This window comes from Dreissena polymorpha, chromosome 1, assembly GCF_020536995.1.
Source record: "Dreissena polymorpha isolate Duluth1 chromosome 1, UMN_Dpol_1.0, whole genome shotgun sequence".
NCBI classification, from domain to species: domain Eukaryota; kingdom Metazoa; phylum Mollusca; class Bivalvia; order Myida; family Dreissenidae; genus Dreissena; species Dreissena polymorpha.
This window is the reverse complement of record NC_068355.1, coordinates 179,595,277-179,611,610: the sequence shown is the minus strand read 5'-3', so window position 1 is coordinate 179,611,610 and position 16,334 is coordinate 179,595,277. Positions and strand designations below refer to the sequence as shown.

The 16,334-nt window shown below is 33.9% G+C and overlaps 1 protein-coding gene and 1 long non-coding RNA gene across 2 annotated transcripts in view; both read left to right on the top strand.

The window, feature by feature from the left end:
• LOC127863609 (uncharacterized) overlaps positions 1-16,334 on the top strand; it is a 33,735-nt gene that overhangs the window by 5,808 nt on the left and 11,593 nt on the right. Inside the window, exon 2 of the mRNA XM_052403211.1 lies at positions 4,851-5,821. Within this exon, the coding sequence (XP_052259171.1) occupies positions 4,851-5,821 (971 nt within the window). The remainder of the gene's footprint in view (positions 1-4,850; positions 5,822-16,334) is intronic.
• LOC127863676 (uncharacterized) lies at positions 13,954-14,915 on the top strand. Its single transcript, XR_008041144.1, has 2 exons — positions 13,954-14,628; positions 14,786-14,915. It is a non-coding gene; the product is annotated as an uncharacterized LOC127863676 (long non-coding RNA).

Here is a 16,334-nt window from a genome sequence, read left to right as displayed (position 1 = left end):
TAATGATGATTTGAACCCTATTGCTTTTCAGGTCACTGGGTCAAAGGTCAAGGTCACAGTGACTCGAAATTGTAAAAAGGTTTCCGTATGATAACTCAAGAATGCTGAGGCCTAGGATCATGAAACTTCATAGTTACATTGATCATGACTGGCAAATGACCCCTATTAATTTTTAGGTCAAAGGTCAAGGTCACAGTGACTCGAAATAGTAAAATGGTTTCCAGATGATAACTCAAGAATTCTTACGCCTAGGATCATGACACTTCATAGTTGCATTGATCATGACTGGCAGATGTCCTCTATTAATTTTCAGGTCAAAGGCCAGGGTCACAGTGACTCAAAACAGTAAAATGGTTTTCGGATGATAACTCAAGAATAATAAGGATCATGAAATTAATAGGTACATTGATCATGACTGGCATATGACCCCTGTTGATTTGCAGGTCACTAGGTCAAAGGTCAAGGTCACAGTGACAAAAAAGTATTCACACAATGCTGCCACTACAACTGACAGCCCATATGGAGCATGTTTTACAAACAGCCCTTGTTTAAAAAGAGCAATATCGAAGCAATAACTCTAGAATGACTTCCCCTTGAATATGAGAAAATTTTGAAATCCCGCTTGTTTACGTAATTAATTCCACAGTTTTCATCCAATTATTTCCAAATTTGCACAGTATCTTTATATCAATGAGGACTTGAACCCTATTGAATACGAGCAGTATCGGAGAAATAAGTACACGAAGCACATTACTCACATGTAAAGTCCATCTTCATGAAACTTGGTAATAACATTAAATTTTGTTCAAATGATGTCAGTGGAGTTCAAAACTGGTCATGTTGGATGTAAAACTAGATCACTAGGTAAAATTGAAGAAAAGGTTTGTTGACATACTTGTAGATAACATTTATTGCATTTTTTTTTTCATGACATTTGGTAAGAACATTTGTCACAATCATATCTCAGACTAGATCATAAATGATAAGTGGGTGCTGTAGGGTGAACTCTAGAGGCCAAATTGATTTTATAATGCTCGTAAAAGCATTTGTTTTAATGATATCTCGGCCAATTGAAAAACTTTCGAAGTAAAACATTTGTCCAAATGATTTCAAGGTTGAGTTCAAAGCTAGATCAATAGGTCATATTTAAAGAAAATATTATGAACACACAGTAGTAGTATTATATGTTTCCTCAATATCCTAGAAACTTGCTGAACATTTAATTGAGTTATTTCTCCACAACAAAAGATATGATTTAAGTCAATTAATAAACATGTCTTCAATGCAGCCGGTAGTTTTGCTAAAATTACATGTATCTTTTTTCACACAACAAGTTGCATTTGTGACCCGCTCTTAATGAAACTTTCTCAAAATATTGATAAAGTGTGCTGTCATAATATCTGTTCTGCATAAACATTAAACTTTTTTTTAAATGTACACCAGATGTTGGGGCTGTTTTAATCACCAGACCAGGAAGTGCTATAATTGTAATCACCATTTTTGGTGTAGTTCGGTGTGTGGCTGTAGTGTTAGGTGTTCGTTTTGTACCGTCTTTGTTACCACTTTAGATTCACATTTTAATATATAATCAATGAAACTTTAAACTTTGTTAGAATGTTTATCTAGACAGTATTAAGGCCAAATATGAATCTGATTCATGTGCGCGGCCGGTGCATACAAAACTTCATTATTGAATACGCCTGAAATTGGTGCGAAGATTTCACGTTGCATGCAGCACATCCGTGTATATGAATTCATTACTCATCATATGTTTGGCCAATAACAAAGGCTTATTAAATTATAAATAAAGTAATTCCAATGTTTTTCACACTGTCATAAACCATATATAAAACTGTCGTGTATGCACTGTTTGAAATTCTTTAAAAAAAATGATTTTAAAGTTATTTGAAAAAAGCATCACTTACCTGTGTGTTTACATCCATTGACATGAATTAGTGAACCCTTTAAAGTCATGTGATCCTGCTTCTTGAATATATGTCAAGGCCGAGTTCAAATTTTGTGTCATTTGTGTGTTGAAAGTAGTTTACCAGATGAACAATAAGAAAATCCTTTGTGCAACTACGGAGACCATATTTCATGACTCATTCTGGAAACAACTCAGAATGTGTACTGGTATCTTGGCAATATCTAGGCCAAGTCTGAAAGTGGATAACATGCGTCTAGAAACAATGTCACCAAGTCAAATCTTAAACTAAATTCTGAACACTCCAGTGGGGTCAACAATAGACCACCAGTTGAAGCCTTCCACAATTCATGTCCAGGAACTCAGATTGGCCCTTAAAGGGACTGTCAACCACAACAACGAAGATATAAAAAGTTATAAAATACCGTATATTTTACCATTATAAGTTTATATTGATTAAAATAGCACGACTGGTATATTACATTACTTGAAGAAAAAGTGTTAAGTTTTCATATTTTCAGTATATTCGGTAATAAATTTTACTGGGTATGTCTACCAGGTAACTACCAGGCAAAAAAATAAATAAGGCCAGTAGATTGAACATCATCGTCACGTGGTAAACACAGGAATGCAAATTGTGCATGCATAGTGAATTGTATACATTTTATATATAAAATGATCAATATACTTGCGTTATTTATAGTGTGTATATCGTTATGTCACATATTTTCGCGATGTACTTTTGATTTCACATTGCGAAATTGTATTACCTTATATACTGACAATATGAACTTTTTTCAAATTATGTAATATACCAGTCGTGATTTTTTAATCAATATAAACTAATAATTGTAAAAAAATGCGGTATTTTACAACTTTTCTTTTCTTCATCGTTGTGGTTGACAGTCCCTTTAAGGGCCATGATGGCCTTCTTTATTCATACTATGTTTTTTGTTTAATTTTAATATGACATGATGCCTACATTCTTTATACTCCGAAGAAAGTCAAGGGTGGGCTACTATGCAACCAATTATGATGGGAGCTAAACATTTTGAAACAATTATATTCAAAGAAATGGTTTCATAAATGATAACATGTTTAAATGCAAGATCAATTCGCCATGTTGGTGCAAAAATTGCTATGTGCCTTCTCATTTCAATGTCATATGATACCTTTTTGCACTAAGTGATAAAATTATACTGTTGAAAAATCACTTGAAATTCGTCCATTGCTTTACATTAGACGGTAACAAGAATTTATCTCTTGATTAAAAATAATGGAGTTTCAATATTTGTCAATATACTTGTGATTTGTGTCGAAATGGTTGAGTGTATGTGAGTATGTGCTAGCCCATTGTTAATTTTTACAGTATTTAACAATAAGTATGAATTACCACATCATTCTTCATCTATTTATTAATGACGCTAATGCCAATTTATGCAAGAAAGCAATTAGTAAAGAGGAATTAAGTTCTCATAATTTATAACCTTAAAAGAAAGAAAAATATTATAGTAAAAAACACATATTAACTGCTTATGCAAACACATATTTTATTTTATACTTAGATTGCCATTTCATAAGAATTATTATGCCCCCCTTCAAAGAAGAGGGGGAATATTGCTTTGCTCATGTCAGTCTGTCGGTCGGTCGGTCCGTCCACCAGGTGGTTGTCAGACAATAACTCAAGAAGGCTTAGGCCTAGGATCATGAAACTTCATAGGTACATTGATCATGACTCGCAGATGACCCCTATTGATTTTGAGGTCAATAGGTCAAAGGTCAAGGTCACGGTGACCAGAAATAGTAAAATGGTTTTTGAATGATAACTCAAGAACACATATGCCTAGGATCATGAAACTTCATGGGTAGATTGATCATGACTTGCAGATAACCCCTATTGATTTTGAGGTCACTAGGTCAAAGGTCAAGGTCACGGTGACCCGAAATAGTAAAATGATTTCCGGATGATAACTCAAGAACGCATACGCCTAGGATCATGAAACTTCATGGGTAGATTGATCATGACTAGCAGATGACCCCTATTGATTTTGAGGTCACTAGGTCAAAGGTCAAGATCACGGTGACCCGAAATAGTAAAATGGTTTTCGGATGATAACTCAAGAACGCATACGCCTAGGATCATGAAACTTCATAGGTAGATTGATCATGACTTGCAGATGACCCCTATTGATTTTGAGGTCACAAGGTCAAAGGTCAAGGTCACGGTGACCCGAAATAGTAAAAATGATTTTCGGGTGATAACTCAAGAACGCTTTTGCCTAGGATCATGACACTTCATAGGTACATTGATCGTGACCCGCAGATGACCCCTATTGATTTTCAGGTCACTAGGTCAAAGGTCAAGGTCACAGTGACAAAAATCGTATTCACACAATGGCTGCCACTACAACGGACAGCCCATATGGGGGCCATGCATGTTTTACAAACAGCCCTTGTTTCAATTTGAAACACTGAAAACACTGGATATGTCTTAATAAAAACACATTTTGTCTTGTGGCACTTCAATGAGTATAATAATGATGAGTTAAATATACATAACTTTATGTTATACACATGCATTCTAGTAATGACATTACTAAAGAGTGGTAATATCATTATAATGAATAAATGCACAATTTGTTGTTCAATGCGGTTTGCATTATTTCCCAAACACACAGTAGATAGATACATATTTATTTATATATTTTCATTTTAATAATAATCAATATAGTATTGCCTCTAGAAAAGTAACATGTGAATTGATGTAACATATGCATTGTTATTGTATGTGCCTAAATATTTTTTTTTGTTAAAATGCCCCTTTTAATTTGTATTCTAATTAATATCGTTTCGGGGTACACAGTTGGTTATTGGTCAGTTGATTACTATTCAATCACTTACTGTCTCCCATGTGGTTGTATTTCAGACTATGCGTACAAGTAACTCCATTACCTCAGGCTGCCGGAGGGAAGTCAACCAACTTCAAGAACCTGTCTGTCAGCACAGAAAATACTCTTTCACAACTGAAACAATGTCAGACGTGTCAGGAGGACAGAATCAAGTCTCTTAAGGTTTCATACAAAGAACATGAGAGGCTTATTGTGGATGGTTTGCGTGTGAATATAGTATCATATTTACGCGAATGTGAAACCAGCACAGTTAATACAACACATAAACATATGCAATACCCAATCAGTGAAATGCGTGAGGAAATCAAATATTTATTAGCAGATTTTGAGAAAAGCACTATTAAGGAGAAGAAAGAAGAGCTAAACCTGAAACAAGCTCCTCTCAAGGTTGTGAGAAACAGCTGCATTAGACTTCACTATGAATTGTTCCATCTCCATGTAGCCATACCGAAAGTACTGGGTAAAGAACTCTCTTTTATTGCCAGTAAAAAATGTCTGGAAAATATACAACAGTCTAATATATTCATAAAAGAGAACTTTCCAAACCATGTTTTCACTGTGAATGGGAAGTCTGTGCACAATGTAAAAATGCCAAGTGAATCAGGCACATGTCATATCACAGCAGTATGTGCTCTCCCAAATGGACAGGTCCTGGTTGCAGACTACATAAATAAGAGAGTAAAGCTTCTGAACCAGCAGTACCGTGTGGTGAGCCACTTGGATGTAAGGGATGGATTCATAGAGGACATGTGTCTTATCACACCCACTGAGTTTGCAGTGGCTATGTCGAATAAAGAGGTCCAGTTTATCACAGTAAGCCAGAGCCAGCTTGCCAAAGGCAGGAAGCTTAAGTTACAACATTATTGTGCAGGTATTGCCCACAACCAGAGTGACCTATATATCTGCTCTGGTACTGCTCTGTACAAGTTCACATTGAGTGGCGAACTGGTCTGCAGACTTTATGAAGATTCATCAGCTGATGTTACAGGTAAGAATCATGGTGGATTCATCCTAATAACATGTGTGATATGTACAGAGGTTTTCTAGCCATTTTAAGAAAAAGAGTCTCGTCAAATTGATATTTTTAAAATCGATAAAATGGCACATTGGGGAATTTCGTTATCGACTATATCGATTTTTTCTTAACAATAAATATTCGGTCTTTTCGAAACTAAGGGCAAACAAGAGTTGTCTCGCATTCAGGTAGGTATCAGGTAACAAGTAAACGAACCAAAAGAAAACAAGTTATCATATGCTTCTCAGATCTCTGAAATCGTAATATTTACTGTTCATTTCAATTTACATATACAGTTATTTCTTTATTGATTGATATACTTATATACTAGTTTGTGTACATTAGTATTTTAATGCTGTATTGCCATATAACTTTGCAACCAAAAGCTCTTCATCAGTAAAAGTTAAGCACCACTGATAATTAAGCTGTCTGCTTTTAAAACTGTGCCTGTTGCATTATTCAATTGATTCCCAACATTTATTACGTTCCTGTCAAGTATTTCATTGATTCATTCACCTCAGTAATGTGGGTTTATTTTAAATATTGATTGATATTCTTCTGTCACTGTCACACTTGACTATCAGTTTCTGAAAGAAAAATTGTTTTAACAGCAGTTTCATACCAGTTAACTTAGTACATTATTTTCTTGATTTTACGATAAATACTTTGTGATGTTTTTAACTGATTTTTTGGTTTAAATATCTTCTTGATAATAATGTGTGAGAGTGTTGTGATTGGTCATAGTTCAGTGTTGTGTTGTTTATTTTGAATGTCCACTGACAAAATTAATTGACCGGTTTCTTTTTCGAATACAGCACTCCTTCTAGCACTCTCTTATGCTACGGTTCATTACATTCACCTCTGTCGTGGGCTCATAGACTACTTTCTAACGCACGTGACTTTAGTCACATGATCATAGTCACATATTCAAAATGGCCCCGCCCATCGGCTTTGCTTTATCTGATAGTATTTGAAGTTTACAACTGGGCGCGTGCTATTCAATTTTATTTCATGCACATATTTAACTAAATGAACATATTGCAATATTAACAATGAGTCAAAGCTGTATATCTGTATTAGAAAATAATATAAAATTATACAGAAGCATCAATAAGTAGTTGCTGCTTTGACAAGATTTTGAGTGAATGAGAAATATTGAATATATATATTGACCAAAGTAAACCGTCTGTTAAAGTTTTACCAATGCAATGCCAGTTTGGTACACATAGACCCTGAAGATGTTTACTCAAACTAATTCTATGGTAAAATACACGTCTTAAAATAAATTGCAGGCCAACATCAGTACAGTTGTTTTGTTATTGTTGTTTTAACAATATACATTTCATTGTCCCATGCTTATCCTGAAAGGGGACAACTGGAAGCATCTATCATACACTGACAAGTTCATTCAGGAATATGTTTACAAATACAAAATTATATAAGAGAAATATGACAATCTGTCAAAGAAGAATAGTATCAAAACTTCACAAAATCAAATTATGCTGCTATAACAAATTCAATTCTTTACATGATCTTTTAACTAAATAATAAATTGCAATACTTGTAATACTCATGCCTTTTCCCCGGCTCTTTAAGCACCTTAGCGACTGAATCTTTAATTTATTACTTTATCTCACCAATTTGTGTTGCTGTAATTCTTCAATATCATGAAAGACATTAAAGATTCATCAGGTTTTTAAAGGCTGATTAGTTTACTTATATTTGTTCAATTATTGCACTTTCTTAAGTACAGTGCCTAACATTAAATTAATTCAAAGGAGTAACCCAGTACACTGTAAATCACATATTTTCTCCTGTGCAAATTTCTGGAAAAAGATCTGCATTGCTGATACAGTAGTGGATGTACTTGTTTTGTTCAATGTCAATATCATTATTCAGGATATTCAGAAGGTTCAGAAATGCATCAAAGTACACACATTTAAACAAACTTGATTACATATAACAGGATTTTTTAGGTATTCTTCGCAAGTGTAGAGGATGAGTTTAATAATAGAAAGCAATACGAGAAAAAGGGATGGTGGGGTGTAAATTTGAATGTCCTTAATTAATACTTTTTATGCCCCCGGATCGAATGATCTGGGGTATATTGCTTTTGGCCTGTCTGTCTGTCTTTCTGTCTGTCATTCTGTCCCAAAACTTTAACCTTACAGTTAAGTTTTGTAATAACTTTTAAAATATTGAACATAGCAACTTGATATTTGGCATGTATGTGTATCTCATGGAGCTGCACATTTTGAGTGGTGAAAGGTCATCCTTCAAGGTCAAAGGTCAAATATTTCAAACTTTTATATAGTAAAGTTTTGCAATAACTTTTAAAATATTGAACATAGCAACTTGATATTTGGCATGCATGTGTATCTCATTGGGCTGCACATTTTGAGTGGTGAAATGTCAAGGTCATCATTCAAGGTCAAAGGTAAAAATTTTAAAACATTACATAGTAAAGTTTTGCAATAACTTTTGAAATATTGAACATAGCAACTTGATATTTGGCATGCACGTGTATCTCATTGAGCTGCACATTTTGAGTGGTAAAAGGTCATGGTCAAGGTCATCCTTCAAGGTCAAAGGTCAAAAATTTAAAACTTTACATTGTAAAGTTTTGCAATAACTTTTGAAATATTGAACATAGCAACTTGGTATTTGGCATGCATGTGAATCTCATGGAGCTGCACATTTTGAGTGGTGAAAGGTCAAGGTCATCCTTCAAGGTCAAAGGTCAAAAATTTAAAACTTTAATATAGTAAAGTTTTGCAATAACTTTTGAAATATTGAACAAAGCAACTTGATATTTGGAATGCATGTGTATCTCATGGAGCTGCACATTTTGAGTGGTGAAAGGTCAAGGTCATCCTTTAAGGTCAAAGGCAGTGTCCGACAAATTCATTGCTTGGAGCCCGGGGGCTACCAAAATTTTTCATCGGGCTACTGAAATTTTCCAGCTGACGCCCGCCGGGCTACTATAAATCTATAAGAGCGGTAGCCCGGTTTATTGACAGACATACGTAGAATAAACACGCTGACCATGTGTTTGTACACTGTGTATTGCTTATAATCCGATAACAAAGTGCAATCAATTATCTAATCAGTCACCGATCACTTGCGGTAATGTCTTAAACAGTAACAGTGAATTTTAATCATCCAATCAGAATCAACATTTGTCGTCTGCTAATAATATAATGAGAGCCGGTTGGATAGTTGGCGCACATGATGTCGTTAAATATCCAAGGACGCCGAATATTAAATAAATCTAAACAATAGCGGATTCTTCAAAACGGTAATGAAACCGAAAATGAATATTAATAACAACGGTGTGAACGCGGGTAACACCTGCTAATAAGTTTGCATAGTCAATTAATAATTGGATTAATCGACTGTTAATCAATAATCCCATATATGTCCGATTTATATTTTTAAAACCAAATTATGGGTGGGTAATATAGACGATAAGAGTCATAAACGCAAACGTTTGAAATTTTCTAAAGTGTCAAATGAATTTCGGCATATGGTTCTATTTAAAGATATGATGAAATAAGCTATCAATCAGGACCGTACGTTGTATTGCAACTTGCGTAAATCACCTGCCACGGTTTGCACGCGTTGTGTACAGCTATTTAAGGTTACAAAATTCTACATTTCATAAATGAATTTCTTTGTCCAGATAAAAAGCGCGCGAAAATTGGCGTGGGTGTATTTATTTGTAAAATTATAAAAATTTCGTAGCGGGTACAACATTGAAATCATTTAATTTCCATTAAAAGTTTCGTTGTGAATTTCAACTAAAGTACCGGGGTATCTCGCGAATTATTTGGCATTGACATTTCCTCTTAATAAAATATAATGTAAACACGCTGTATCGTTACCGTTACGCTGTATCAGTTCCTTCATTATTGAAACAATTATTGTATTGTATACTGACTGCACACAAGTGTCGTAACATACGGATGCAATACGTAAATTCGGACAGTACTTAAAGTCAGACACAAGTAAATAAATGATTTAATACTCTTTATTTCTTGAAACTCGGTATTTGTTGTTAAAAAGGGCAATTGCATTGATTAACACCATACGAGTCAATCGTGTTGATCATCTAAACGCTTTATTTACGTTTCCGACTTAACGTGCTGTCGGAATTTAAGTACACATACATGTGCACATACATGTAATATCTACATGCAGTATATGATTTTCTTTGGTAAATTTACATTTAAGTACACGGTTCCTGTACTGTAACATTAATTTACGATATTGACTGTGTACATCCGACTACTTGCTGTATTATGTATATGTATGTATACATATTATGTATATGTAAATGAAGAAATAAAATAAATATGAAAACATTCCTCTTATCATTTTGTAGATAAAAATTTTATGGGCTACCAAATATTTTTATTGGTAGCCCAGTGGGCTACCTGAAAAATAAGAAATTTGTCGGACACTGGTCAAAGGTAAAAAATTTCAAACTTTAAGATAGTTAAGTTTTGCAATAACTTTTGAAATATTGAACATAGCAACTTCATATTTGGCATGCATGTGTATCTCATGGAGTTGCACATTTTGAGTGATGAAAGGTCAAGGTCATCCTTCAAGGTCAAAGGTAAAAAATTAACTTTTTCACTATTGAAGATAGCAACTTGATATATGGCATGCATGTGTATCTCATGGAGCTGCACATTGAGTGATGAAAGGTCAAGGTCATCCTTCAAGGTCAAATGTCAAATTTATGGCGTCTGTTCGTCTGAAAACTTTTCCATTGGTCATAACTTTTTCAATATTGAAGATAGCAACTTGATATTTGGCATGCATGTGTATCTCATGGAGCTGAACATTTTGAGTGGTGAAAGGTGAAGGTGAAGGTCATCCTTTAAGGTAAAATGTCAAATATATTGGGGTCTGTCCGTCCGAAAACTTTAACATCGGTCATAATTTTTTTAATATTGAAGATAGCATTGATATTTTGCATGCATGTGTATCTCATGAAGCTGCACATTTTGAGTATTGGAAGTTCAAGGTCAAGGTCATCCTTCAAGGTAAAAAAAACAAAACAAAAATCAAAGGGGCATTCTCATGAAACTGCACATTTTGAGTGATGGAAGTTCAAGGTCAAGGTCATCCTTCAAGGTCAAGGTTATCCTTCAAGGTCAAACAAAAATTCAAAGCTGCGTTATCATGAAGCTGCACATTTTGAGTGGTGGAAGTTCAAGGCCAAGGTCATCCTTCAAGGTCAAGGTCATCCTTCAAGGTCAAATGTCTTTTTTTTTTTTCAAAGCAGCGTTATCATGAAGCTGCACATTTTGAGTGGTGGAAGTTCAAGGTCAAGGTCATCCTTCAAGGTCATTCTTCGAGGTCAAAGGTAAAAAAATATATTTCAAAGCGGCGTTCTCATGAAGCTGCACTTTTTGAGTGGTGGAAGTTTCAAGGTCAAGGTCATCCTTCAAGGTCAAAGGTAAAAAAAAAATTTTTTTAATTCAAAGTGGTGCCTTAGGGGGCATTGTGTTTCTGATGAACACATCTCTTGTTTCTTTCATACACTTGCATACTTTTCCATAAATAATAAATGATTAAAATAAAAAGGAAAACACAGCTTGACTTTTAATGTTTAATCCCTCATGTTCAGCTTTATTTATTTTTCAACATACAGTACCATACCAATAGCATATTTTTGAGTCTCTTTTCAATCTAAACAACAATAAATATACATGCACATGCAAGCACTTCAAGATAAAAATATTCTAGCATTAAAATTTGATCTAACCATTTTATCTATATGAATGCTATTCATAATCATGAATTCTATTATTATGAATGGGTACATAATATTGCACTGATAAATGTAAACATTGATTGGAGTGAAGTTTATTCATTAAACAATAACTGTGATAATTTACTATTTACTATTATATTGTAATAATTACAATTAACTTATTAAGATAATAAATGTTTATAGTATTTTTGTTTAAAAAATATATTATTTATATTGTGAATAATTTGTATATGGGGCCTATTGTACCACAAGCTGTTTCAGAATATGCTTGGAATTATAAAACTTTAAACAAATTTCATGATACATGTACATTACATTAAGAATGGTTCTAAATGTAATCTTAGTCATGTATCAAAATTAAAGATAGCACATATATCCTAGTAAACCTGTTTAAAGGAAAGTGTAAGAAAATTTGACCTCTTTTCAAATGGGTTGACTGGAAAGTATTCTCTCTTGAAAAGCAAGGGCAGGAATTACGAATTCAGCAACGTTAAGCATTTCATTTATCATAATTTATTATATCTGTAAGTGGCAATAAAGACCTAGAACTGCAGTTTATACATTTATAGTTTTAAGCATTATAACAAAGAAACAATCATCTACTATTCTACATGTACATGTAGGTTACGGTAGTCAATTTACTCATAACTTGATATAAAGGTCCAATAGTATGATCGCACAATGGTGGCAGTTCCAAATTAGCAGGTTACAGGTAACCATAAATAGTGATCAAGAAATTAACTACATGTTTATTAATTGTACACATGTAAACAGCATAATCCTAGACACTGGCCCTGATAGCCAGGGGTAAAAGATTCGAGTTCCGGATTGGCTGTACAGTTGTCCCGTCCTGCAACGTTTGGTGCCCAATGTGGGACCATGGCACAATCTATTCTCAATAAAACCTGTTCATGGTTTGAATGGATCCAGTTTACAATGATCCCGTGACTCGAATTCTCGAAAAAATTCCAGCTTGGCAGAAGAAAATGTTAGTGCACGAAGTTAGTGATTGTCACTAAACAGAAGATGTTTTTTGGCATATCATTAGCTCAATCAGAAAAGCAAGGGGTCCCTGGTTAAAATCCCGGACTGGCTGCACAATTTTCTCATCCTGTGTCATCAAAACATAAAATACCATAGTATATTTACAATGCCCAGTATGTATTATGCTTGAGCATTAATTATGTGTATAATTTTTACCACAGGAGTTTGAAATTCTATACATGAAGCTAATCTTGTGGCAAAATAATAAAAATAGACCCCTATATAGTAAGTCTATATACTATATTAGTATATAGGGGTCTAGTTTTTATTATTTAGCCATTAGATTATTAGCTTCATGGATAGAATTTCAAACTCCTGTGATTTTTACTGAAAAAGCTTTAAAAGCAAAATATTGAACAAGCACAGAAGTAACATTTCTAAAGTAATTAATAGTGCTTGGTAAGTATTAAAGGGGCCTTTTCACAGATTTTGGCATGTTTTGAAGTTTGTCAATTAAAGCTTTATATTGATAAATGTAAACATATTGGATCTAAAAAGCTCCAGTAAAAAATATAGAATAATATAAAAAGGGAAAAAAAGGTAGCCCACAGCAGGGCTCGAACCAGTGACCCCGGAGTCCTGGAGTAAAAAATAAAATGGTGTAAACTTTTGCACATATTATTTTGTTCCTCTCTTATTCACAGTTTAAGTTCAAATGAAAATTTCTATGGAATGTGTTGTCTGTATTATTTTAAGGAGAAACAGCAATAACATGTTTTGGATATATAATAAACAGAGAGAGCTATATAAAAGTGAAGATAATAATAACCCTTGGAGCAAATACATAGAACCAATTGAGCACATTTTATCAACAGAGCCTGAGGTGTGATAAATTTACTTGTATTCCTTGCAGAACAAATCCTGCAGTATGAAAACATTATGTACAGTTGATAGAACATCATATTTCGGCTTAATAATAACTCATTTTTGAAAAATACATTAAAGATGTATTTCTGATTTACAAAACTGATCAAATATTTAAAAAATAAATTCCATTTGCTTTTTCATGACATTTTGAAAGTCAAAACTTTGGTTTCGTCTGTAGAAATTCAATTAAATGAACTGATTTAAACTGACCTAACTTGGTAAAGGTACCGGAAAAATGGTTAAAGTGTTGATATAAAAATAGTTATACAGTTTAATATATGGAAAAAATGTTTTGTTTTAAGTTAATGAAGAATAATAAGCATGTTTATTTGCTTAGTAAAAATAATTAAAACTTTCTTGTGACTTTGACGGACATACGGACATCTGGACCCAATCTAATTTTCTTCAGAAGCTGTGTTGAATACTTTTTTTTCTAAATAAACAATATATATAGGTGGGTGGAGAATGGGATTATTGATGCAAGTACCTGCGGTTCAGTCCTCGTGTTCATTATAAAGAAACGTGAAGTAGTACTTCTTGGACATTTTCGGGATGTTGATTTTTATACGCCCGTATAAAATACGGGACGTATTATGTGAAACCCCTTGGCGGCGGGCGGCGGGCGGCGGGCGGCGGGCGGAAGGCATCACTTTGTCCGGACTCTAATTCAAATTGTATTCATCCGATCTTCACCAAACTTGGTCAGCAGTTGCATCTAGTTGATATCTAGGCCAAGTTCGAATATGGGTCATGCCGGGTCAAAAACTAGGTCATAGGGTCAATAAGTGCATTTTCAAAGGGGCCACTTTGTCCGGACTCTATTTCAAATTGTATTCATCCGATCTTCACCAAACTTGGTCAGCAGTTGCATCTAGTTGATATATAGGCCAAGTTCGAATATGGGTCATGCCGGGTCAAAAACTAGGTCATAGGGTCAATTAGTGCATTTTCAACGGCGCCACTTTGTCCGGACTCTAATTCAAATTGTATTCATCCGATCTTCACCAAACTTGGTCAGAAGTTGTATCTAGACAATATCTAGGTCAAGTTCGAATATGGGTCATGCCGGGTCAAAAACTAGGTCACAGGGTCACTTAGTGTATTTCAAGCATTTAGCATGGTGTCCGCTCTCTAATTGAAGTAGTTTTCATCCGATCTTCACCAAACTTGGTCAGAAGTTGTATCTAGACAATGTTTAGGTCAAGTTCAAATATGGGTCATGCCGGGTCAAAAACTAGGTCACAGGGTCACTTAAACCATTTCAAGCATTTAGCATGGTGTCCGCTCTCTAATTGAAGTAGTTATCATCCGATCTTCACCAAATTTGGTCAGAAGTTGTGTCTAGACAATATCTACATGTAGGTCAAGTTCAAATATGGGTCATGCAAGGTTAAAAACTAGGTCACGAGGTCACTTAGTGCATTTCAATCATTTAGCATGGTGTCCGCTCTCTAATTGAAGTAGTTTTCATCAGATCTTCATCAACTTTGGTCAGAAGTTGTGTCTAGATGATATGTAGGTCAAGTTCAAAAATGGGTCATTTTAAAGTTATCAAGTTGTCCAAAGCCTTAAAACGGGCGTATCTTGTGACAGTTTGGCACTCTTGTTATCTAAAAAGAAATGTTTTATAAAAACATTACAGGATCTACATTTTAATAAATACGCACATTTATTAAACCTTCCCAAATCATTTAAACACACCGAAAATAATCGATGGTGACACCTCTGCAAAAACTCAAATTATTTTCAATTTCATATCACATAATATGGGCATGATATCAACAATGGTGTTCTGAAGATTAACTTTTCTAATTGAAATTGTTTCTGCTTCGTTTTTAATTAATTTGATTTTAAAATATGCTACATTTGTCTCGTTGTTGTTAATGTCTGTCATTTCGAAAATGCAATATGAAAATCATTTGTTAAATACTCACCAATTGGCTAATAGCGTGTGGTATTGGCTGCAATAGCCAATGAAAATCGCCGAAGCTTAATAAGTCGACTTGGCACAACGAAACAACCCGTATTATAAACACATTTTGAACAACACTTTTGGCAATCTCCGGATAAAATACGAGGACGGCGGGTGAAATGTAAATTAAAAAAACAAAAGTGACTTTTATTTTTATTTTTATTTGTCGAAAAATAGGGTCGGGTGCTCCCGTAAAACAAATAATTAAAAAAAAATGCTGGCCTTAGAAGCACATAGTAGTATATATATATATATATATATATATGTATATATATATATATATATATATATATATATATATATATATATATATGAGGTAGAGCAATAACCAAGACCAGCCTAGCCAAATAAGCAACACAAAGCAAAAGATAAAGCAAAATGATAAGCAACTAATAGTAATAAATAATAACTGAGAGATTTGCGCTAATCTAAACCGTAAGCTTACAATTAATGAAGACAATTAAAGACATAAAATAAGCATGGCAAAGAGGTTATTAAGCACATGGTAGTATACAAATATATGACAGAGCAAAAACCAAGACCAGCCTTGCCAAATAAGCAGAACAAAACAAAACAAAAACATTGATCATTATCTTCAAACAATGATACACTATTAATTATCAAAAATAATTATTATCTATCTATCCAAATTGCAAACTTACAATATGTTCCCATAATAAGCTATTTCATTTGATTACACATTTATATAAACATACACGAAACATTCAATGTGTTTGTAGATTAACGCTTGCTTTTCATCACCATTTCGGCCTTTGTTTACATTTTAGCGGAGTGATGCTATCTGCGTAAATGGC